The 25,940-nt window shown below is 34.5% G+C and overlaps 3 protein-coding genes and 1 long non-coding RNA gene across 6 annotated transcripts; 1 reads left to right on the plus strand and 3 right to left on the minus strand.

The window, feature by feature from the left end:
* Positions 1-522: 522 nt before the first annotated feature.
* Positions 523-1,699, plus strand: LOC121778612. Its single transcript, XR_006045701.1, has 3 exons — positions 523-819; positions 1,138-1,280; positions 1,379-1,699. It is a non-coding gene; the product is annotated as an uncharacterized LOC121778612 (long non-coding RNA).
* Positions 1,700-2,031: 332 nt separating this feature from the next.
* LOC121778654 (signal recognition particle subunit SRP72-like) lies at positions 2,032-5,996 on the minus strand. Its single transcript, XM_042176040.1, has 6 exons — positions 5,780-5,996; positions 5,501-5,640; positions 4,413-4,765; positions 3,820-3,916; positions 3,454-3,738; positions 2,032-3,205 (listed from the first exon to the last, which is right to left on the minus strand). The coding sequence occupies exons 1-6, from the start codon at positions 5,898-5,900 to the stop codon at positions 2,231-2,233; spliced, it is 1,971 nt and encodes a 656-aa protein (XP_042031974.1). The 5' UTR covers positions 5,901-5,996; the 3' UTR covers positions 2,032-2,230.
* Positions 5,997-10,100: 4,104 nt separating this feature from the next.
* On the minus strand, positions 10,101-12,591 carry LOC121780401 (GTP-binding protein At2g22870-like). Of its 2 annotated transcripts, none has more exons than XM_042178001.1 (5): positions 12,029-12,591; positions 11,631-11,700; positions 10,835-10,997; positions 10,489-10,714; positions 10,101-10,384 (listed from the first exon to the last, which is right to left on the minus strand). In XM_042178001.1, the coding sequence occupies exons 1-4, from the start codon at positions 12,525-12,527 to the stop codon at positions 10,496-10,498; spliced, it is 951 nt and encodes a 316-aa protein (XP_042033935.1). In that variant the 5' UTR covers positions 12,528-12,591; the 3' UTR covers positions 10,101-10,384; positions 10,489-10,495. The 2 variants fall into 2 exon arrangements, with proteins under 2 accessions (XP_042033935.1, XP_042033934.1); XM_042178000.1 differs by having other exon boundaries at positions 10,474-10,714.
* An 8,108-nt stretch (positions 12,592-20,699) lies between these two features.
* LOC121780376 (rhomboid-like protein 11, chloroplastic) lies at positions 20,700-23,110 on the minus strand. 2 transcript variants are annotated; one of them, XM_042177967.1, is made up of 7 exons: positions 22,799-23,110; positions 22,301-22,411; positions 21,980-22,065; positions 21,866-21,906; positions 21,612-21,778; positions 21,456-21,518; positions 20,700-21,077 (listed from the first exon to the last, which is right to left on the minus strand). In XM_042177967.1, exons 1-7 carry the CDS (start codon positions 23,093-23,095, stop codon positions 20,919-20,921), a joined length of 924 nt encoding a protein of 307 aa, XP_042033901.1. In that variant the 5' UTR covers positions 23,096-23,110; the 3' UTR covers positions 20,700-20,918. The 2 variants fall into 2 exon arrangements, with proteins under 2 accessions (XP_042033901.1, XP_042033902.1); XM_042177968.1 differs by having other exon boundaries at positions 22,301-22,425; positions 22,799-23,081.
* Positions 23,111-25,940: the final 2,830 nt, after the last annotated feature.

Here is a 25,940-nt window from a genome sequence, read left to right on the forward strand (position 1 = left end):
CTTGGCTTTAGTTCTTTATATTCTCTGTAACAAATTCTGGTTCTCCTGCCATCCAGGTTTTAGCATTTTTATTTATCAAAAAAATCACTGATTAATTTTTTTTTGAATATAGAATGTAGTGTATGTGCGTGAGTTGTGGTGTGGTGGTGGAATATCTATGTATGTCTATCTTTATTACCCTTTATTTGAGTCATGTGAGATATTATCTCTCAATTTCTTTCACTTTTACATGCATCCCTTTTTCCCTCCACGGGAAACAGACTATTCAACAAACAAAAGTTAGTCTTTTGTATTCTTTTTATTTTTGGAATATTTTCTTGTATATATGATTGAGACCAATGTTTTAAAAACCGGACCGGACTGGCCGGTTGGACCGCTAATCGGTAGGCAGTCCGATCCGGTTTGCCTCTAAAAATCGCCTGTAGGTTGACCCACCCAGAATCGATAAAATCGGCCGGTCAAACCGGTTAAACCGCGAACCGGAAACCGATTCAACTATATTTAAATATTTTTTAAATCATATTTTGTTAGGGTTTGGGGGTCTTTGGAAGAATTAGTTTCATTCCCTTCACTTTTCAGAAAGTGAGCGCCGACCTCCCACCCCCACTTCCCACTTCCTCTCTCAAGTTCTCCATACCTCCCTGTTCCGCCGCCCACCTCGCTACCTCCGGCGCCCCAATCGCCGAGCCCTCCCGGACTCCATCTCTCTCGTTGCTCCTTCTCTCTTGCCCTCCCATTGCCGCTCGTCTCCTCTCCTCAATAACATCCAACACCGTACATCGCCGCCTCCGCTTCCCCATCGCCGTCGCGCATTTAGAGGTTGGTCAGCCTTCCATTTTGTTCTTCACTGCTGCTTTTTTTCCAAAGATTAATGCTTTATCTCTTTTATACTAAACTAATTTTACATTAATGGAGTAGCACTGAATTCGTATTATCTATATATATTGAAAATTTGAAAGCTTTTAGTTTGAAACGATGGTATGTATGGATGTGTCTGTTTCTCAAATTTAAGTAGCTCTGCTACTGGAGATGCAGACTCCTTGTAGTATAATTAGTACACTATAATTAATACACTATGTTCACTTTAGTTTATGTTGATGTTTGTTTTTTGCTTTTTTGGTTCATATAAATGTGTAGTGTTTGTTCAAAGAAAAGACAATATGATCCGATTGATTATGAGTGTATAGACAAAGTAGAGTTTTGGGTGATTGATGAAGATGCTAATGAAGAGCTTGATTATGAGGAGTTGGAGGAAATGTTAGATGAATAACAAGCAAAAGGTAAATAAACTTTTATAGATTTATTTATAATTTCATGTGTTATTGTGTTCATTGCTTGATATAATGGGGATTAATGATGGCGAAATTGATTTGTCAAGATTTGATGATGATGGAAATACTGGTAGCATCAACGATGGTTCTTGTGACTTGAGTTGCATTAAGTTTGAAGTTGGAAATGAAAGTGATTGAGATGATCACTAAGTATTTTGTTTTGAGTTCGTAGCTTGGTATTTTGATAAAGACTTATGTATTTTGATAAAGACTGGTATATTTAGATATTTAAACTTATTGGTCTTGTTTATTTTGGTATTTGAACTTATTGGTATTGTAATGCAAGCTGACCAGCATAGCATGGCATGGCAGTGTATCGGAAAATACTTAAGATGCATTGCGTGGCACCAAATATGCCATTTTTGATATTTTGATAATGCTATTTTTTATTTATTATTCACAGTTTTTATTATATATATATTTAATAATATATAATATATATATATGTTTATTATATATTCCGGTTCAACCAGTGGTTCGACCGGTTGAACCAGTAACGGCGCTGGTTCGCTTGCCGATCCGGTTTTTAAAACATTGATTGAGACACTTCTATCAGAAGATATGGAATGGATTATAAAGTATCTCACGATATCCCATGTTCGAATTTTCTAAAATGAACATAGTGAATATTCTTCTCCCTTCAAAGTATCTACCTCGACAAAAAGAAAAAGAAATGGAGAAAAACTAATTAAAATATCAGTTTTCAAGTAAACAAGAAAAATATTTTACACTTAGAAAATAAATTCGAAGTATAAAGTTTGCGGTCTGCTTGATCTCTCAGTATAAGCATACACAGCAAGTAATAATTCAACAAATACGAAAAAAAAAATTGGCTAATCACATCGATCCAAAGACGAGTTAATTAAGTTCTATGTAACGCTCTATGAAACCGTATCTAATCATTTCCTCGATTTCTTCCTGGACTTTGAGGAAGCCTTGGTTTGTTCTGTGCTCGTATTCTGAGATGTTCCCTTAGAGTTAGTCGTTTGGCTCGACTTCGAACCAACAGTGTTAGCAGCCTCTTTAGCGACTGCGCCTTGAGAGCCCCTGACCTGTGTTGCTCTCTTATCCTTTCTCTTAGGCCTATAACTTGACCTCTCCCGCTTTGGCAGCCACCTTTCTGGATCTGGTGGAGGACCTGGGTTTGCAGGGTCGAAGCCTTTCGGATACTTGGGCTTCCTCTTTCTTTTTTTCTTTGTTTTCTCCTTGTTCTTTTGTTCGTATGCCTCAGGGGTGCCTGCAATCGGCCCATTTTCAATGTGCTTTGCACCCGAGGTTTTCTCCAAACCATCCACATCGATTCCCTTCACACCAGCAAGGGGTTTCAACTGTTTCTCATAAGATTCTGCCTTTTCAACATCTGTATGAGCAGTAGTCTGAATGAGACCTACCAAAGCGTCAATGCTTTTATGGCTTTTGATGAGTTCCTCAAAGAGGCGAGCAGCTTCGGTTTCCTTTCCATGCCGGAGCTTAAACAAGGCAGCCTCTCGCGTGATAACAGCAAGTTTATTGTCTTCAGTCATTTCGTTGGACCACCACTGTATTGCAGAATCAAATACAGCATCAGCACCATCTATGTCGCCAGCATGTTCTTTGAGTGCCACAATGGTTGCAATAGTTGCGGGCATGTGTTGAATATCTTGTATTTTTAGCAGTGACTCGGCTGCTATTTGAGGATGGCCAGCAGATGCCGCAACCTGTGCCTTCGCAAGCAGGATGGCATTTGACTTATCAGGAAATTTAATTGCGAAATTCCCAAGCATCTCCTCAGCCTTATTGGCTTTGTTTTCTCTCACGTGCACGGCAGCTTGGAGAAACACTGGCATTATACTCTCCGGAAATATGGTTGGAAGTGCAGAAGCAAGTTCTCTGGCCTGCATATTAGCTAAAGAATCATTAGAAATTTCAGATAACAAATTTCTCAATATAAAATAGATAAGGAAAATAAAGAGAAAATGAATTCATCCTACATAAGTAAGACCAATCCCAAACAAATTTCTGAAAATGCATTATCTGACTACCACGTTAGAATTAAATATATTGCCAGTGTGAAACATATTATTGAAACATTAAACCAATCACAAAATCTAGTGAGAAGGAACTGCTCTTGTAAATGTATTACCTGATCCAACTTGTTAGAATGTAGTAATAATAACAGACGATTAACATATATCGCTTCCCTCTGCTTCAGGGACAGCTTTAAGTCAAGGCCGCTAGCAAGAGAGAAAGAAGGTCCTTCAGCTCTCACTATCAGCTTATCTAGCTTTCTCAAACCATCAGACACATCCTTTGGGCCCTTTAGTGCAATAAGGTTATTTTTTGCCACCGCAAGTGATGTTTCGTCTGCCAAATTTTTCTTGATAAGAGTGGAGTAAGCTTCTAGAGCTTCTGGATTGTCTCCTAGCACCTGCGCATTCAAAACCCGTTGAATTACTCTCTCCAACAAACGAAGAAAAAAAATGAATGCTAATATTACACGGCTGAGAACCTGATGAACATATCCTAGTTGTACAGCTATAGGTGCCAACTCAATTTCTATGTCATCATCCAGTAAGTTCTCTTCCATCAATGTTTCCTGGCCAATTCTGCATAAGATAAGTGTCAGCTTAAGCATCAAACAAATTCTCAATTTGCATGTTATCATGACGAAGTGCAGGCAAGTCTCTAAGGCGTTTTAAAAGTAGTGCTAGACTTTCCCAACATGAAGTGAAAAGAAAAAATATGTAGATACAATTTTCTCCGTTTCAATGTGTATGGATAATGGACGGAGGGTGAATATGACAAATTGTCTTCTCTTCTTATCTATTTTCCTGTAGTTACTTGACCCACATACAGTGTCCACTTGCAAATCCTTGTTGCAGGAACACTAAGGTACTTGAACCAAGGCAAAGGATCAAATTCCACTTCCTTACAATGTCCACATACAACTCCTTGTTGCAGGACCATAAAAATAAAAGCTCGCACTAGTCAGTTTCACATTTACAAAGTTATGATAATGCGACATCAAATTCTGAAAATTAAGCATGAAACGGGAAATTGGTTAATTGAATATTAATCGAGTTTCCTGAGATTGCACATCACCTTCGAGCTGACAGCAAAAGTTTTTCTGCATCTGTATGCTTGTTTCTTTCTATCAATGAGCAAGCAACATTGTAAGCTAATTCAAAACTGCTTGTTGGTTTAAGTCTGAGAGACTCAATTGTCCCCTTGACTTCAGTAGCTCTGCCAGCAGTAACCAACGCAGCTACAAAATTGATTTCTAAAGAATCTATCTTTGACCTCTGAAGATTTTGATATACATCAACACATGCATCCATTTTTCCTAACCGAAATAAAATCTGTGACTCTAACAACATGGCTGCAGAGTCCCCGTTATGGCCTTTCAAAGACACCAAGGCTTCATCCAATTTATTTTGTCGATATAAGCAATATGCCTATTCAGAAAAGAAAAGAAAAGAAAAAGAAAAAAAAGGAAAAGGGCTTTAATATGAGAGATAGACCTTAATTTTGGTAGTTAACCCGATTATCCTACTTTAAGAGCTGAAAACAGTTTATGCATACAAAACATCCCAGATGCTGACATCGGCAAATATGCACAGATACAGAAGACGATTGCAACTTTCATTCGTAAGGATAACGAAAATGCTACCACTTATATAAATGTTTACAAAAATACATATCTATGGAGATTGTAAATGCATCCTCCAAATTACTAGACCTTCAGATTCGATAGCAAATATGAACAAATACATATGATTGCAATTTTTATTAGTTTTGTCGATAAAAGTGGATACTGAAAACAGTTGTACATGTATATAAATGTGCACATACATGTAGTGTATATTGAGTAATAGCATCCTCAAAATCACTGAACATACTAATCTGTGTACAGTTTACCTCAGCAGACAGGTATAAACAATCTAATGATGATGGTTTACGTTTACTAAAATTGTGATCAATGCTTCAAACTCCTGACAATGACTACAAAGTGTCGAACATCTATAGCAAAAGGAACATAACACCACCCAAAATAAGCCAAACTTTCGAATGCGTTCAGCTGCAATCAGCATTCTTTTACAGTTACAGAACCTAACTCTACACACTGATTAAGAAACTGTAAAAATATAAATCCGAGATCAATATCACAAAAGAAAACATCATCGAAGTACCTTGAAGAAAGTTAAATCTACTGGAGATTTCCTGGATAATTTTTCAATTGCAGATAAAGCATCGTCAATCTTGTCGTTTTTTATCAGAGCAACGACTTTACACAGAATCGCATCCTCATCTCCCGGCGCAATCGAAAGAACTAAAACCCCAAACATAGGCCAAATTAAAATGTGAATTAAAACAACCAAAAGATAAAAATTAATATTAGCTTCGCAATTTTATCATACGAAATCTCGTAGCTTATTTGAATGCGTAAACAAATGAAATGATTCACATACCTTGATCTGAGACCCTGACAGCTAGGTGAAATTCGGAGCGTTGGATGTGCCGATTGAGAGAGGTGAAGAGATCTTCAATTGGCACGGTCGGAGCCGCGGCGGCTGCCGCTTTCGGCGCCATTTTTAGCGTCGATTTCTGCTGGCACGGCGGCGGAGGGATGAGAGGGAGAAGCAGAGAAATTACAGTTTCGGAAATTGGATAGTGAGTTAAAAACTTAAAATTAAATTTATTTTCTAGCATAGTACTCTTAATAAATTAGATTTGTGTATTATAGTTTAAATTAGAATATAAAAAGGCTAATGACCAATTTTGATCTCTTACATTTACTTTAAAAAAAATTCATCTCTTGCTTGTTTGTGATTCTTTGGTCCTTAACATTTTATTTTAGTACTTTTTTATCCCAAATATATTATTTTGGTCAGAAATAATTATTTTTTATTAAAATTAACGGTCAGAGTTTTGACCAAAATTTAAGTTTGTAGTAGAGAGCTATGAAAAATTTTGTTTTAGGAAACAAGTGTTTTAGGATTAATTAACTATGAATGAGCAGTTTTAAAAAATCAGAGAATTGTTCATATTTTTCTACAATTTTTATGCAAATGAAATTTAATTTAAAAACATAAAATTTACTCCACTTAATTATCTTTCCATTTAACACTCTAGACATGCGTTTCTTAGATTCTGTGCCGAAAAGTTATATCTCAGCATTGAGGAAACGAAATGAGTATTAAATTAATTAAGTTAATTAGATTAATTAAGTTATTAAATTGGTCAAACATTGACGATTAATTTTAATAGAAAATGGTTATTTTGGACCAATACAATATGTCTGTGACCAAAATGTACCAAAACAGTATATTAGGGATCAAAAGGTCACAAATTTAATGTATGAGACCATAAAAAATTTTAGGGAAAAGTTTAATTATTGTCGTAAGTTTTGTAATATTTTAGTTTTTGTTGTAAGTTTTGTAATTAATTGATTATATCGTAATTTTGTCGTTTTTTCTTCTTTTCGCCCATAATGATTTTCTTCTAGACCGAATCGAATATATTTATATTATTTAATGTGCTTATCCATTCCACATTTCTATAGAAGCAAAATCAAACATAAACATTTGAAGCACTCTAATCTCTATTGACATAGAGAAATCAATAAGACTTTGTAAATTTTTATTTCATTTCATTTCATTTATATCTTATTGATTGCTCTTTGTTATTAGAGGGCCTCCTAGGTTTGAATGTTTTTAAAGTTGATTGATTGCTAAGTCTATTTTGCTACTGTTTTTTAGGAGTATATTGGATTTTGATTGTGAAGTCTCTTTGCTACTGATTATATTATGTTATCTAATTAAAATGTTGCACGTTCGATAAAAATATTTCATGTGATTAAAATATTCACAATTCCAAATTTCCCATATAGCAACCTCTTATACAAATACCCCATCATGGTAGTTTTTATTCAATTATATTTGCATATTCTTGGCTTAAATGCGACTTTCTGCAGCAACATTTATACAATCTGGAGGTAATTAAACATAATTATTTCCAAATCAAAATAAGAAAAAAAACCATTTAATCAAGCCATATATGTATTCAATAGTTTAACTAGGAGTTTGCTTCTGGTTTGCATTTGTGATTGTATTGCAAATTGTAATGGTTCCAATTCTCTGAATAAATCCATTATTTTTGCAGATATCAAAAAATTAATATTGAAGAAGTACACCAAATTAAACTGGAAAACATCAACACTATTTTTTAAGACTTACACGAACATTAGTTATCATTTAGTTATAGCACATGGTTTTTTCGGCTATAATTTGTAAAGTTGAGTATCGAATTAGAGACCGTACCTGATGACTTTTTTCCAGTTTTCATAAATGTCGTGAAATAGATAATATTTTTAAGGTTGCTATTACAATTGCTCGAAAAAATAGTACAGTAGAATATAAATTATTTAGTATTTTTAAATACTTTGTACTAACTTATAAAATAGTGAACCATATAATTAATGAGATATTATATTATTAATAAAAGCTAATACAGCAGGAAAAGAAAAACACAAATAATTAATTTACATTCTAAAACAAATCCTTAAAAAATATTTGAAATTAATTAGCTAACAAACCTACTCGTTTTCATGGAACTCAAAACCCTATATATATGTTCACTAATTATATTGCAGCAAAAAGGCTATTTCCTGATTAATATTTGTCCAATGAGAATAAATATATACTATATACAATTATACTACAAAACAATGTAGACACATATATAACAAGTACTAGTACTATTAAGCATGAGAGTGGAATAATATTGTTGTCATATAACAAATACAATGCACATGAAACTTGTAACGTTGTGACTTTCAAAACACTATACAAACAAAAACTAGTTGTTTTCATACATTCATATATTATATTGGCTATATATATGTGTGTAGCCCACTTTTCCATTGTTTAGGGTGTGTTTGAGTTTTCAATACTCTGAAAACATTTTGACTTATTTTGATGTGATATATGTCATTGCTTGTCTTCTACATAATGGACTTATTCATCATGTAAAACCCAAATGTATCCCACTTTTTATCTTGATTTAGTTTAAATATTCGCACGATTATTATAGAGATTGATCGAGTTACGTCATGATTCGAGGTGCGAGTTTTTAATTGGTGGGATGATTTGATTTTACTCTTTTTGAATTTAAAAGATTTTTTGTTTTATATGGGTTAGTTTGGTTTTCCTTTTATTTGAATTTAAAAGAATTTTTGTTTTTATGGGTGTCATCTTTTGTCTTTCACTTAAATCTTCAACTCGAACCATCATTTTCTTTGAGTTGACGCTACTTACGTAACATAGAATTTTAGGATAGGGACTACCATCGAAATCTATTTAAAATATAACAATGGGAGATTCAATTTCACTAAATTATGTTTAGCATATATTATGGAGTATTTGATTGTAATAATCGTGTATGAAATAATTAACATGATTTATCTCATGTGTTTATGAACCCGTTGTTGAATAAGAGTAGAAGGAACTATACTTTTTTTTATAAACTTGTATGAGTTACACAATTCACGCACGCATATTCGAAGGGACTCGAACCTCCGATCTATTTGTCTAAGAAGAAACATCACACCAACTAAACTGCACTTTATCGCCCAGTACGAACTGCCTTCCAATTTCAATGCACATCATCACAAAATACTTTTTAATTTAATTCGATTCTTAAATGATATCCTTTCTTTCATTTATACTTTAATGGGCCATTCAAATTGGTCATTTTGGGCAATTAAATATTGGGTCCATCATGATAGTTACAATATCTTTGGGCCTCAAAAGGCAAAACCATATTTAGCAAGGCCCTTCATTACTAGACAAAATTAAATTTGTTTATTTAAAGAGTATGAAATTATGTGTAGATGTTAACTGTAATAATCTACAATTGTTTCATTTTAGTTCCACAAGGCTCGAATAAATTCGCTAATCTTGGTACATTGGATTTGGATCTCGATAAAGACATACTCGACTTAAAGGAGTTAGAGTCGAGGTATTTTGAATTGTTTATTGACATGGAGAAAGCCAAGGAAAACAACTGAAATTATTTTAATATTGAACCTTGGACATATACGAGTTCCAAATCGAATTGGGATTCAAAATCGCAACTTTTAAATACGAACTCACCCATTTTTAACTCGAGGAGAACATATAACCAATAATCTTACCCATAACCAAATTTAGTATTTCAAACTATCTCATTATTAAACTCCAACACCAGCAAGAATCATAGTTAAAAATCCAGAGTCATACAGCACAGATTAGGGCTGGCAATTTTTAGCACGATACGATAATACGATACGAACCCGCACGAAATTAATGGGTATGCGTCGAGGCATGTGGGTTCGTGTCCTTATCGTGTCGACACGATAACAACATGAAAACTTCGTGTCGTGTTTGTGTTACACGTTAAGAAATAATATTAATATATTATAATATTATTTTTTTATTTATTTTAAAATTTTAAAATTAAAATTTAAAATTTAATATTAGAAATAATATTAATATATTATATTATTATTATTATTATTATGTCGTTATTGTGTCATGTCATATATGTGTTGTTATCATGTCGTGTTGACCCGAAGTGATTCGTGTCGTTAATGGGTTCGTGTCGTGTTCGTGTCCGAGGGTAGCAAGTCGTGTTCGTGTTTGAAGTTTTCTTAACAGGTCGTGTTTGTGTTTGTTGTTATCGTGTCGACACGATAACTAACGACACAACACGCACGATTTGCCACCCATAGAACAATTATTCAAGACCAAATGTCACAATACTCAATCTCAAATTTCTAATTTAGAAAAGCATAAACAAAAATATACAATTACGATATCCACCTCAAGATTATATTCATGTAAAAATGTGTTGCTTACAGGTGGTTGGCATCTCCGGGTGAGCCAAAAAATCGAGCTCAACTGCAAGCCTACCGTGAGTCCTTCCTTTCCTCTGTCATTCGAAGCCCGTTACTAAACTTCCATTCCAGCCAACTTTTTTCAGTTTCGTAAGAAAATCATTATCCTTTGATACGTCTAGTCTGGAACAGTCGCTACCTAAGGAAACACATGATCACACACCATTAAGGAAAACTATGCACCATAATCGCGGTATAGACCAAGATTTATAGAGGATATTGGCTCACAGGATTAGGAACTACAATTTAATTAGTGCTTCAGCCAATAGTTTCGGAGCTGGGACATGTGCAGCAAGATCTCATCTCGACCTTGATTTGTGACACTGCTGGTCATGATCCAAGGTGGGGTGGACTTGAAGAAATCACGTATCAATTCCTGAAAGTCTCGGACGTTTTCTTCAGGCCGTTTCCCACCATTCTTTTTCTTTTTACGTTTGTCACACTTGGTGAATACCAAAGTCATAGGAATCTGGACGAGTAAACATGATCTAGATGTTAGAACTTGACAAAATAAAAATAAATGGTTTACTTTATAAATACTAATACAACATGCAAAAAATCAGAAAAAGATTGGTTTAATGCAGCTAACCTCATTTTGTCCCAACCAGCTTGCATACTCAAGATCAATCTTTTTTGCAGGAATGCTGGCATCAATCAAAAGGAATACAGAGACAAGGGTTGGGCGGTTGAGGAAGTAGTCTTTCGTGAATTTGGCCCAGTCAGTCCGAACCTCATGAGGTGCAGCAGCAAATCTTTCCAACACGAACAAACAATTGATTACCACACGAGTTGCCAACCCAGTTTTCATCAGCACAGATAAACAGTTAATTACCAGACACCGCTCAAGTCATTAATAGCAAGTAATTACACTAGGATCTCCAAGAAAGGTACAATGAAAGCCTTAACTCTTAGCCTGTGCTTTTTGCAAAGAAGATATATGTACTAGAGAAACCTTAAATTACACAAAGATTTAAGTGACAATGACAACTCATTTTCCCCTAGTAAGTGCATCGAGAAACAATTAATAACAGTAGCAAACGATTTAAAATTGTTAACACTATAAATATAGTAATGGTATCTTTGTTCTTCCCATGCATTTATCCTCTATTTTTAATATTCTTTTTACTCTCACATTCTAAAAAAGTGGCTCAAATCTGCAAGAACATCTTACGATTACAAACCCGATGCAGGTAATCATAGAAGATCGTGCTCCCTCTAGTAGCAAAAGTTCACACAAACCAGCCTCTCACATTGTGAAGTAATAGCAAGTTTTTACCGATTATAACCAATCCCACAAGACACACACCTCTACCAATACGGAAACACCAAATCATTTAACTCAGTAAAACGAAAAAAAAAGCAGGATGTCAAGATAAGATTAGTACCCGTAACCGGGCAAATCCACCAGGTACCAACTATCATTGATCCGAAAATGGTTGATACATTGTGTTTTCCCTGCAAAACATTACAGCAAATCACGTTTTACACTCAGTAACGAAGGCCACAACCACGACGACTCAAAAACCTCTTCACCAAACACCTAATTCACTTTAAACTACTTTTACGAACAAAGTACTCAAATTAGAACCATCAATCTATCTTTTTCACCGTATGAAATTGAAAAACTCGAACAATTAGCCACAATTCAACCTAGCTTGATAATATGTACTTATTTGATTAAATCCCTCGTCTCAATAATGAAACCGCTAATTCAGCAGAAAATATGATTTAAAAGCTCAAAACACACACACACACACACACGCAGAGACAAAGGAATTTCTACCGGGCTTCTTAGAGGTGAGGGCGAGTCGCTTTCTCCTGACGAGCGAGTTGAGCAGCGACGATTTCCCGACATTGGAGCGGCCGACGAGGGCGAACTCCGGCGCCCCGTCGGCGGGGCATTCCTCCGTCTTGACGCTGCTCTTCACGAATTCCGCATTGACGACGTCGACGCCGTGGCCGGCGAATTTGCTGAGCACGATGTTGGAGCCCTTGAGTATCCTGGCGGTCAGCGGCGCCTCCTTGAGCGACGAGACGTCTGTCTCCGGCGGGAGGAAGAGCGATTCGAGCGAGAGCTGCAGGCTCTCTTGGTCTTCAGGCGTGGCGGTGGCGGTGGGGGTTGGAGTGAGGGTGGAGAAGTGGGAGAGGGGCGGAGGCGGAGGTAGGGGAATTGGAGATTTAGAATTGGATAAGAGAGCGGAAGTGATGAGGAAGAATTTGGGGGTTTTAGGAGATGCGAAGAAATGTGAATGGATTCTAGGGATTTGCTGTGTTAGAAACATCTCTGCGAATCGCCCTCTCTGTGAATTTGTATGATACAGAGAGAGAGAGAGAGAGGGTTTTATGTTATCTGTTGAGTTGAGATAGGAGATTTTTGTATTTTAATTTAGTTTATTTTTTTAGAATATAGTTTAGTCATAATTTTTTATTATTAGGATTGGGTATAATTTGATTGATCTGTCTCATCGCATATTATAAGTGTGTACTGAAGTTTTTTTTTTATAATTAAGAATGAACAAAATAAAATATTTTTATCATTCTCTTCCTTACACGACTTCTCTCATCAGAGAAACCGATTTACCGTCGTTCTCTTCTTAATCTCCACTTCCCTTCAACAATTTTTTGATACGTATTAATTCATAATTAACAAGTTTCGGTTGGTGCTTTGATCGCAACCATGATTTTTCGGTGTTAATCCCCTAGGACGTTAGATGTGCAACAATATTTGATTTTTTGGAGTATATAGATACCGATACTACACTTCGTAGTGTGTTGTTTGTGTTAGAAATTTGGGCTTCCACGTGACTAATTTAATGTGTATGGCTATCTTTCAGTTGCCTAATTAAAGTGATCCAATAAAGATTAAGTTTTGGCTAAAAGTGTATTTATTTGTTATGGAAATAAGTGTAGATACCATATGAGATTTTTTATTTGATGAGAGATCGAATAGAAAATAAATTGACTTATATTATGTATAAATATAAGTTAGGGTTATGGTCCCTAGAAGTCAGAAGAACATTCGATATCTCTGTATTCTCTCGGCAGACTATTGCGAAAATTGTCTCTGATCGTTTGGAAGATCCATAGCCGCTGCAAAGCAATTCCACCATTCAATTCGTTATGGATCAAGGTAAGTTTCTGCTCCTTCTTCGTTGTTCTTGGTTAATCATCATAGAGCGCTTCAAGTAATTGTTCACTCAATTATTCCAACAAGTGGTATCAGAGCTACTCTATTGATGATTCTCTAAGAATTAGGAAAAGGAAAAATAGGGCTTTGATTTTATGAATAAAATAAAATATGAGTGTTGGCGGCGTGTATAATATGCCTAATCAGGTTCATGAATTTATGTTTTTAATTTCTTATTTATGCACGCCGATTTATGTTAATGAATTGAGATCCATGTGAAATCTATTGGATTATACTGTATTAGAAATTGTTGAAAAGAAATGCAGGGCTTTTTGTGCGTGTAGTTGCCGAGAATTGAGAATTCAAATAAGGTGTTGCATTATAATCTTGGTGAATTCATTGTGATTATGCTCCTGACAATTTCCTTATGTTAATGAATTCATTCATTATGGTAATTAATTATGCACACTTACCGAGACTGAATTATTGCCTTATTATATTATCTCGTTTTGCATAATTGACGTCTTTGGCTTATGAATTGGTTTCAATTCAAGCACTTTGAGGTAAGTCTAATTTTGTGAAAAATTGCTTATGCACTTTTATCCGAGGCAGTTTTGATTTAAGAAATTGAGTAATGAATTCAATGTCAGGCTTATCAATTATTTGGTCAACAAATTGAGAATTGAGTTTTCATGCATGCGGTTATATGTTTTGTTAATTTGGATTATATTGAGAATTTGCTAATTGTATATCCTTGTTTGCTGATTAGGATTTCATGTCCATGGTTGTTACGTGAATCCATAAACTTAGGATATGTCTTCTGTAGATTTGTTTAGCCATTTTGATGATGTTTTTGGTTGTTATGTTCATTGGTTAGGATTTTGGGAACATCAAAATTTGGATTTTGTCGATTTTAGTGAAAATCGGATTTGGAAAAATTATATGGAATCTCATTAGGAGTCAGCAATTTGCGATTTGCTGTGGAGTTATTGGACTTGCCGTCAGGATTCAGCGACTTGCTGAGTTCGCAAGGTATGCGAACCAGTGACTCGTTGGCTAGCCATTGTATTCCCGAAAGTAAACAACGACTTGCTTGCAAGCGTTTGTATTCGGTTTTAAAATTATAAATTCAAAAATTTTTTGTGCATCTCATGTTCCTTCATTGATGTGTGTGTATTTTAATGCGAATATTAGTCAACCCACAGGAAGATTAATATTTGGCACTAGATACACACATCCCTTTGGTGATAAATACTTGACAATTATTCAGTCTTCGTGTAAGTAATGTGTGATGCCCACAGGTGGACACTATTTAACACGATCTTATTGTCAGTGTTTGATCACTGTAAGAGGCTACCACTTACAAATTCGCATTACTGTCAAAGGACTTATTGCGAATGTTGTGTTCGGTACCTCGATATGGTTTACTAATGTTCAAATAGATTAGTCGAAATAAGACGTTGCAACATTAACATCTCTTGTCTAGACTTCTTTACTGCGAATGTTAGGACGGTAAGTGTGTATGTATTTTAATGCGGATATTAGTCGGCATACAAGAAGATTAATATTTGGCACGAGATACACACATACCTAAGGTGATAAATACGTGATGATTATCCAGTTTTCGTGTGAGTAAATGTGATGCCCACAGGTGGACATTGCTTGACATGATCTTATTGTCAGTGTTTGATTCCTGCAAAAGGTTACCACTTGCAAGTTCATATTACTGTCCACAGACTTGATATGGATGTTGTGTCGGTACTTCGAGATGTCATTTTCTTATTTGAATTTTATTATTTGAGCATGACTGCTATTTCAGCTTTGTTCTCTGTTCAATTATGATGTCTGCTTCTGCAGCTTCTTCCAACATGAACAACATGTCAGTGTTGAAAGGATCCAATTTTAAGGATTGACAAGATTATATTTTGATTGCTCTGGGTTGCATGGATCTGGATTACGCGCTAAGGATTGAGCAACCTACTTCTCCTACGGACGGTAGTACTTCTTATCAAATGACAAACTACGAGAAGTAGGAATACTCGAATCGTGTAGGTCTACTGATCATTGGGTTTAACATCCCAGAAGCCTTTCGAGGCACTGCATCTGAGAATATCACTAAAGTCAGTGAATACCTTGTCAAATTTAAGGAACGTTTTGCGAAAACGATAAGGTTGAGACAAGCGTGCTTGATCTCAATAAATATAAGGGCAAGGGCAACATAAGGGATCACATTATGAAAATGTCTCACTTTGATTCACTTAAGCTTGAATTCTAAAGACTTGCTTGTACATTTGGTGTTGCACATCTAGTCAATATCTCTAGAAATAAAGTAAAGGGCATTAAGAAAAAGTGTATTGAGAATGCTGCTATGGATAAGGGTTCATCACAAAGGTAACAACATAAGGACAATGATAGTTGTTTCTTTTGTGGTAAATATGGATATAAAAAAGAAGAATTGTAAATATCACGCATGGCGTGCAAAGGAAGTTACAATACTTGTTTTGGCCTGTTATGAAGTTAATTTGGCTTCAGTCCATAATAATATTTTGGTGGGTAGTTTCTGATACTACTACTCACATAAGGTTATAAGGCTGTCTGAATTGCCGAAAGTCAATTAATGGTGAAAGATACATCTAAGTGTGATATGACAAATTGGTGGAAGTATAAACTATTGGGCATTATAGATTGTTATTAAAGACTGGAATTTTTCGGTGTTGAAGGATACTTTATTGTACTATCTTTTAGACAAAATTTGGTTTATATTTCTGCTTTGGACAAATTTGGTTTCTCTTGTTCATTCAGAAATAGTAAAATTCTTCCTTCAAATAATTCTAGTATTGTGGGCACTGCTTCCTTAAGTGCATATAACAATCTTTGTATGCTCAACTATGTTACTTCATATTCAAAAGCTTTACATGTTGAATCATAAGGGACTAAGCAAATTAAATAATGAAAATTTGGTTAATTTATGACAAGTATTTTGGTTATATCTCAAAATAAAGGATTGTGTGACTTGTGTCAGATGTTATATTGAATACAATTATCTTTTCAGAACTTGACTTGTGTGTTCAATTTATCGAAGGAAAGCAGGTCAAACATAAGAAATTAGGTGCCGATAAAGCTATACATTTTAGAATTGATATATACGGGCATTTGTGGTTTATTCCATTTGGTTTCTTGGAATGATCAACAATATTTTATATCATTCATAGGTTAAATTCTTGTTTTGGGCACCTGTATTTAATCTATTAAAAGTCTAGGGCTTTAGACAAGTTCAAAATATTCAGGGCTGAGCTGATGTTGAGCACCAACTTGACAAAGGTATTAAGAAAGTCAAATCTGGCCCGTGGTGACGAATACTACGACAGAAATGACTGCTCAAGTGAACAATGTCAAAGACCTTTTGCCCTCTATTCGGAAGAGTGAGCGTCCCTTAGTACACCATGTCGGGATCGCCTAGCATGAGTAGTGTAGCTGAAAAAAGAAATAGAACTCTAAAAGATATGTGAAGGAGTATGATTTATCATTCTTCCTTGTCACATTCACTTTGGAGAGAGGCATTAAAGACTGTAGCATAGATTCTCACTTTGGTTATCCAGAAAAATTTAGGGGTTTTTAAATTTTATGATCCCACAAAATGAACTAATTTTGGGACAAAAAATATAGTATTCCTTGAGGATGTTGAGTTTGGGGGGAAGAATGTATTAAGGGGCATTACTTTTGAGGAGGAGTCTGTATAGACACTCACTACTGCTTCTGACAATGTTTAGGTATCAGTTACTATCATTGAAGAAGTAGATTAAGAACCTCAATTTGATAATGTAGTAAACGTTCAATCTCATGTGGATGACTCTCGTCAATGGTACCACAAATTTTATGAAGTAGTTCTTTCATTTGGATTCAAAAAGAATCTTATTGGTGGTTGTATATATCACAAGTTTAGTGGGAGCAAATGCATCTTCTTGGTATTATATGTTAATGACATATTTATTGTCACTAATGATAAGGATATGTTGCACTAACACTAAGAATTTACTCTCGAAGAAATTTGAGATGAAAGATCTTTGGGGAGCCTCTTTTGTATTTGGAATTGAAAGAAATAATTTTCGATTTTCACGAAATGGATATAGTAAGTGCTCAAAATGTTTGAGATGCATAATTACAAGTAAAGAGATACCCCTATAGCTAAGAGAGACAAATTTAGTTTCATTCAGCGCCCCAAGATAAATCTTGAGATTTAAAAAGTACAAAAGCCTCCATATGCTTTTGCTATTGGGAGCATAATGTATGCTTAAGTATGTATTAGACTCAATTTGATTTATATTGTTAATATGTTGGGCAGATATCTCAGTAATCCGGTATGGATCATTAAAAAGTAGCAAAACGGGTTATATGAGATATTTACAGAGAACTAAGCATTACATGCTCACATACAGAAAAATCTGATCATTTGGAGAGATCATTAGGCATTCATTGATTATGATTTTGTTAGATGTCAATATAGTAAAGGATCCATTTTTAAGTTACGTATGTCTGTTGGCTGTTGAGTCATTTCATGGAGAAGTGCTGAGCAAACACTTGTAGCTACATTTGCCATGATAACAGAATTCGTAACTTGTTTTATGGCATCTAGTAATTGAATATGACTGCAAAATTTTTGTCACGAGGCTGCATAGTGTTAAAGTATTGAAAGACCACTTAAGTTATGTTGTGACAATAACTCTGTGGTATTATATTCTAAAACAACAGGAGTTTCCTAGTTGTTAAATAAAGGGTTTGGAATGGACAAATACATATAGAGCATAAGAGAACATATTTGATGATAGCAAATCCGCTCACTAAAGGATTATCACCCAAGGTCTTTCATGGGCATGTAGCCACAATGGGGTGTTATGTCATTTCAAGATGCTTCCGTTTAGTAGGAGCAGTTTTAGTTATTGCTCTATATTGTGTTTTGAACATGTAGTAATAAAACTCGTGTTATTCTCTACAGAATTAAAGTATTATGCTTTGTCCATTACTTGTATAATTTGGTTTTGGTTTGATCTCACTAAGGATTTGGGAGGACTAGTTGGAAATAGGCATGTATGATCACCTTGCATGAAATTCTCATGCTACACTCCATAATTGATATGATGTTGATTATATTTGCATACGTGATTACTGATGGGTTTAATCATGAAAAAATATGGTGACTGCCTCTTTAGTCCTATGCCGATATGGTTGACAAATAAATTGTTTGGGAATACACTATATGATAGCATATTTGAGCACTCATTCGGTTTGTACACATTTATTTGGTGTCATGTGTTGCCCAAGTGTGAGATTGTTAGAAATTTGGGCTTCCACAAGACTAATTTAATGTGTATGGCTATCTTTCAGTTGTCAAATTAAAGTGATCCAATAACGATTAAGTTTGGGCTAAAAGTGTATTTATTTGTTATGTGAAATTTTCTATTTGATGAGGGACCGAATAGAAAATAAAGGGATTTATATTATGTATAAATATAAGTTAGGGTTATGGTCCCCAGACGTCAGAAGAACATTCGATATCTCTGTATTCTCTCGGCAGACTATTGCGAAAAATGTCTCTGATCGTTTGGAAGATCCATAGCCGTTACAAAGCAATTCCACCGTTCAATTCGTTAAGGAACAAGGCACGCTTCCGCTCTACAGTTTCTGCTCCTTCTTCGTTGTTCTTGATTAATCATCATAGAACGCATCAAGTAATTGTTCTCTCAATTATTCCAACAGTTTGACCAACCATCAACAGAATGGTTCCACGACTATTAAAATTCGATTCCAGATTGTTCATGGCAAGTAATTCCGGCAGTTGTTCATCAAAAATTTGATCCAATTAGAGAGACGAACACAAATCTACGCAAGCTTTGAAGTTGCATGTGGAACTTCCCACCAAATCATATTGCTTGCGAAGCTTTCCATCAAATTATATTTGGAGCCGCATACAGAGGAGCCTTTCATCGTCTATAATGTCGAGCCATCTGCAAAGATTTCTACCGTCTTTCATTTGGAACCGCACAATGAGATTTCTACCGATTCCAATAATGATTTTGCTCCAGACTCCACAAAATGAGTTCCCCACTAATTCCATCATGATTTTGCTCCAAACTCCTGATTCGGATGATGATTTCATTCCATACTCTATATCTTCACCAAGTAATAAAATGTGAAATCAACACATAACTAATTGTGGCTTACCCTTTCGTCATTGACCAACCAAAGGATAAGTGGCTCAATAAGCGCAGTCCTAATCCTAATACTGACTTGACTGGTGTGTAATTTTAGGTCTATCAAAACAAAATATTAGCACTTCACTGCAAGATTACAGCTTCGTGTGTAGTAATTTAAGGTGTCGATCTACAGGGAAGGTAAGTTTGTTTAACTTCACATAAAATAATAAACATTATAGATATAGGTTTTTTTATTGGAGAAAGATTTTTAATACAAAAGAAACAAAGTTTAAATTTCTAATTAACACAAGAGAGACAAAAGTTACTCCAAACAATTGTAGACAAGAAGCGGATCTATCTTATATATTTGATTCTATTTCATAACGTTCGGGACAATTAAAAGCAAACTAAGGTGTAGGCACTAAACATGCTAAACCCAAATGGTCAAGGAATAGTTAAACACATATTCTTAAAACCAAGTTCCACAATTCTAAAAATCCTACGGACGCGTGAGATTCAAAGAACGGTTTCAAAAATGCTCAACATCCATTATCAATTTGTCATCTAAACGAATCCAATTGATAATTCAATACTACCTTGGTCCATTTAAATAAGATTGCAGAACTATCACTAAAGATGCACGTTTAAAGAGATAGATTAATTCAATGAGCAAGTAGTAAAAGCGAGCATGAAATAGAAACGAACATAGGATATCATAATCAAACTAGGAGCAATAACAAATGGAGAGAAAACCCTTTGAACCATGGAGCTTTGAAGAGCTTTGACAGGGAATATTATTTTTCTATCAATTTCTTCTCCCAAGTCTTCAAAAGCAAACACGTCTCTTTCTCCAAAATTACTCTAAGTGTCGTCCCTCTGTCCTCGATGAATTCTCAATTTTTGTCAATGAAATTGCTCTAAATGTTGCCTTTTGGTTTTCCACCCTGTGGATAAGGTGTATTTCATCCATGGGAGTTTACATATTATACATATGTATGAAGTTTTGATTATAATTAATAACTAAAAAAATAAAATGCTTTTATCATTCTCTTTATATAAACCTAAACGATTTCTCTCCTTTTCTTCAAGAAACGAATGACGTTCTCTTTCCTCTTGGAATATAAAATCACCGCAGGTTTTTAATAATTTCTTCTGTACATATTAACCAGAAATTAATAGATATGAACAATGTATTTTATGTAATGAACAATGTTGTGAGATAAATTACATCAATGACCTATGCTACATTGCTATCAATTTGCATCATACAGTTGACAAAACTACCATCATCAATCCTTCAACAAAGGGAATCATAGTAAAACTCGGGGGTGAGTTTCACCTTACAAAAAGAAGCCCTATTTCTCATCCGTTGGTGTGGGAACACTACTGAGCAGCCATATTAGAACAACGCCGATGAGGGCGCCGGAGAGATGCGCGATGTGGTTTACGTTCTGCATCGCACCTCCCCGGAAGCTTCCACCTAAGCTCGCCGAAGCTTGGGCTGCTTCCATAACCTGATATGGGTTACCAATGTCAACCACAGAACTCAATCTTACAAGCGTTCATCGAAAATTATGTCAGTTTATGTCCCAACCTATGAGAATTTCTCTGAACAATGTCCAACATTTCACCATTTTCACAATCTCAATGTGACATTTCCTGCACCTAAAACCTCATGTGACATGCACTGAGACTGATTTGAAAATACATGCTTATATCGAAATCTGATATTTCCCACTCGAGATTTCAAGTGCAGTCAATATCACATATGGGACATAATTGTTAAAATGTAGAAAAATAAGATTTTATTAAATGTCAGGAACTATATCAAGACACTCTTAACAAAATTACAAAGTTATGGAAACCAAACAAAAGGGCTCATAGGTACGAACCTTTTCTACCACAAATTGCCCCAATATAAGAACTTCGAGGATTTTTCTCCAGTCCCATGACATCTGCAGCACATGTAGATAGAGTTTCAGCAGCTTAAAAAAAAGCAAGCAATATATGTCACCTCATCCCTCAAGAAACGCTAACATTCATCATACTTTCACGAGGACACTAACAGCAAAGAGTCCAAATACAGCACCAGATGCCCCAATGGAAACAGCATTTCTTGGAAGAACCAACCAAGAAACAAGGTTCGCCCCAGCTCCTGTCAAAATATAGGAAATCCACAGAGCAAAGTTCCCCTCTTCTTCTTCAACAAGTTTTCCTGGATCACAAAGAATTTACAAGCCAGCCGTAAGCACTAGTCATGGCTTCAAACTTTTTTAAAGGGAACGGGCGTAAAACTACTCACCAAAAATATACAAGAAAAACAGATTGCTCGATAGATGGCTCCTGCAAGCAAAAATACTTTCTGAATATGATCTCAAATTCCCAAAGTAAGAACATGGAGAATGAGCAGCCTTACCAGTTGAAATGACAGAACGTAGACGTTATAAACTGGTACCAAGCAGGATTATAATGATACAGATACAGTTCTTTAATCAACGGAACCTGTAAACCGGAGTAAATTCCTAGTTAGCTTCTTTACAAGAACTAACTCCATTCTGAACTAAAGAACCAAAAATTTCATGAGTTTTTCTCTGAGACAAATGAAACTGTCGACTTCCATCACACTAAGACACTAGACATAGCAGCCGAACAATATTATAAGGCAGAATGCGTACAATCACCACATATCTAGTACGTACAAGATAGCGAAAAACCAAAAGAAAGAGATTATTCGAACCTGGAACACATGATCGGCCACATATACCCCGATATTGATAAGTAGAATCCAGAATATGCCATTAACACGCTTCACAGCCTTCCTTTGCTCTTCAGGCTTCCCAAGTTCCAGCTGTGATATAATGTCTAAGTGAAACATCATCAAACTGAATTACAAAATTATACATAAATCAATTCCCTAAATCTTGGTCAATTACAAGCTTATTCCAATAAACAACAAGATAAACCTTTTATATGAAAATTTTCCCCTCTTTTCCAATAAAACCAGCAAACTTAGGGCTTCACCAACTGTGGCATAATGTCTAAGTGAAACATCATTAAATTGAATTACAAATCCCTAATCCATAGTCAATTAAACCTTCGAAATAAAGCATCAAATAAGTGAATGAAAATACAGCACAAAATTTCAATTTCTATTGCAATAATAAATCAAAAAATTAGGCAATTCATGTAAAAGTACCAAATGTAACTAATAAAAGGAGTTGAACAGGAAACTGACCTGAATTATCCTTCGCTCTGCGGAGAAAAAACCGGGAAACCGAGTTCTCGCACAATCCAAAGGTAACTCGACTGAGTTGAAGAGGAAGAGGTTTGTGGGGACGGGCGCGGCTGTGGAATTTCGGCACTGCGAGAAACTGCTTCTGCTGAAGCTGAAGATTGAGCTGAAGCATTTTTCTGCTCTTGGATTAAAGGAATCCAATACAAATGAAGAAGACACATCCACATCGATGAAATCGCTATTCTGCTGAAGCGGTAGTCTTTTAAATGTATCACGTTTTTCAGCGTGTGTTTTCATCTGTATTGAGAAAATGGAGAACTAATTGCGTTAAAATAAAATACTATTAGTAGAGGTATTTATTTGCTCAAAATATGAAATAAAAATATTTCTAACAAGCACATCTTATAAATTGTATAGTTGCCCAATATATAGAATCTACATACCATCTATGTGTCTAAAACTTTCGTAATAAATAATAATGTTTACCGAAAAACCAATTGAAATTAATTTTCTACAAACTAAATTAAATCAAACCTACTAACTAAAAATTAAAATACATGGAGAGGTACATATGAAGGATTTAAGGAAATTTATAATATAATAATGATGATGATGAATTGATAATAATAATAATAATAATAATTGAATTTTTTAAGGAAACTAATGAGTCTAGATAAATTTGAAAGGATAGAGTTAATAATGGAAAAATAACAAATCGTATAGGTTAGTTTATTAATGCTTATGGTTTGAACTATTTCATTAGTGTCCTCATTAAGTAATTGGATTCACTTCTTGTTTTGAATTTGAAAAGATATTACCCACAAATCCTATCTGTCTCTATGAATTTAGAAGATTAAAATAGGAAAATAAAAAGTTATAGTATTGAATTTATTTAAAATAGATACTAAAAAAATCACCCACCGTGGAGCTCGAACCACGAGCACAAGGTTAAGAGCATCCACGGCCGTGCTCTTGCCAGCGGCACGGTTGTGGGCCAGACCCCACTTTTTCTGCCTGCTCTCTGTCAAGAGCACAACACCCACAGCTGTGCTCTTCTGCAAGGACGAGCACAATTCAATTTAAAATTCAATTAAACAAAAACATTTCCATAATATGAAAATTCATTAAAAAAACCGAAATAATATTACAAATTACAAATAAATTTAAAAAGACATAATTAAAAGCCTAAAATTAAAATTGCATAATTAAAATCCTAAAAATTAAAAAAACCACTACTCGTTGCCGAATAATATTAAAAATTATAAAAATAATAAAAATTGCATAATTAAACTCCTACAAATTTGAGATTGAGATAGTTGTTTGGTATAGTGTCATTTTTTTGTGTTTGAAATGAGAGTATTTATAGATGAAAGTATGAATTTTGGGGTAAAAATAATGAAAAAAAATAAATTAAAAGTGTGAAAAAAATGGATATATTTTATTAGGAAGTGAGAAAATATTTTTTTTATTAATTTTGAATTTTTCAGATTTTTTCGATTTTAAAAAAATAATAAAAAATGATAAATCAACGGGCCAATTAGAGCATGCCACGTCGCCGCCCCCGTGCTCTTGCCGCTGGCACGGCCGTGCTCTTAGCTAAGAGCACGTCAGTGCCAGCGGCAAGAGCGCAGCGGCAGCAGAGCGTGTCCTTGCCAGCGGCACGGACGGACGGTGAGCACGAGCTCACCATTGTGGATGCTCTAAGAGCCTTGCACTCTAGTTCAGTAAAGCCCATCTAGCTAAATTGGCCCACGGCCATTTAATTTAGCTCTAAAAAATTTAAAATATTGTTGAAATTATTAATTTTATAAATAAAATAAAAAATAAACTTAATTTATTATTTTATTCATTTTTAGTTACTATAAAAAAATATACAAATTGAACTGTGATTTTCATGCAACTTATTAAAATTATTAACGTCAATAATATTTTCAGTATATTTATTAATTAGAATTAAAAAATAGATAAAACGTAAAATGTTAATGTAAACTAAGCAGGAACATTGATCATGGAAGGGGATGGGATCCCCTGCTGTGGTGGGAGCACAGCAGGGGCTGCTGTGCCTCTCCCATACAAATATTTTAATATTAAATTCAAATTATTAAAAAAAAAAAAAATTAAAATATTTTTGTGAGGAGCAGCAGCCCCTGCTGTGCTCCCACCACAGCAGGGGATCCCATCCCTCATGGAAGGCGCTCACGTAGCATAACACTTATCTCTCTATATATATAGATTATACTCTCGTTCTCCTATAAAAATAGACACTTTTGAGATAGAATGGTCTACTTTTGAGATAGAATGGATTTTAATGTACAATTAATAAAGTAAGAGTTATAAAGAAAATATGATTTTAGTATTATTAGTAAAGAATTGATTATAAAGAAAAAACTTACCAAATAGCAATATTAGACCATTTTTATGGGATTTTAATGTACAAGAAAATATGATTTTAGTATTATTAGTAAAGAATTGATTATAAAGAAAAAACTTACCAAATAGCAATATTAGACCATTTTTATGGGATTTTAATGTACAATTAGTAAAGTAAGAGTTATAAAGAAAATATGATTTTAGTATTATTAGTAAAGAACTGATTATAAAGAAAAAACTTACCAATTAGTAATATTAGACAATTTTTATGGGATGGAAAAAATGAAAATAAAGTCTTTTTTATAGAATGAATGGTGTATATTATATGGAATATTTAGGAATAATTAATCTAATATGTACATATATAAAATGGGAGTTTTGGGGGTATTTATGGAATTACCATTTAAGCTTAAATATATAATTTAGATACTATAATGTAGACATTTAAGAATAAAAACTATAATATAGACGTGGCCTTCCCATGCTTTAAATCATTTCACACCTTCCATTGAATATTATTAATACTGAAAAATAAAGACTCTGAATCAAGATAAAAAAAACTACTCCATAATTTATGTAAAACTGATTTAAGCTTAGAATTAGAATCTAGACATGCACATGCAAAAAAAAGAAAAAAGAAAAGAGAAACATACAAGTTTTGGCCTTAATTTTAAATAATTACAAGTTTTGGGCATGAATTTGAATATTTATAAATTTTGAAATGTCCTTTTTCATTAAAATTGATGAAACGTAGCTCTATTAAAAATTTGCT

The sequence above is a fragment of the Salvia splendens genome, chromosome 19 (assembly GCF_004379255.2).
Source record: "Salvia splendens isolate huo1 chromosome 19, SspV2, whole genome shotgun sequence".
Taxonomy (NCBI): Eukaryota; Viridiplantae; Streptophyta; class Magnoliopsida; order Lamiales; family Lamiaceae; genus Salvia; species Salvia splendens.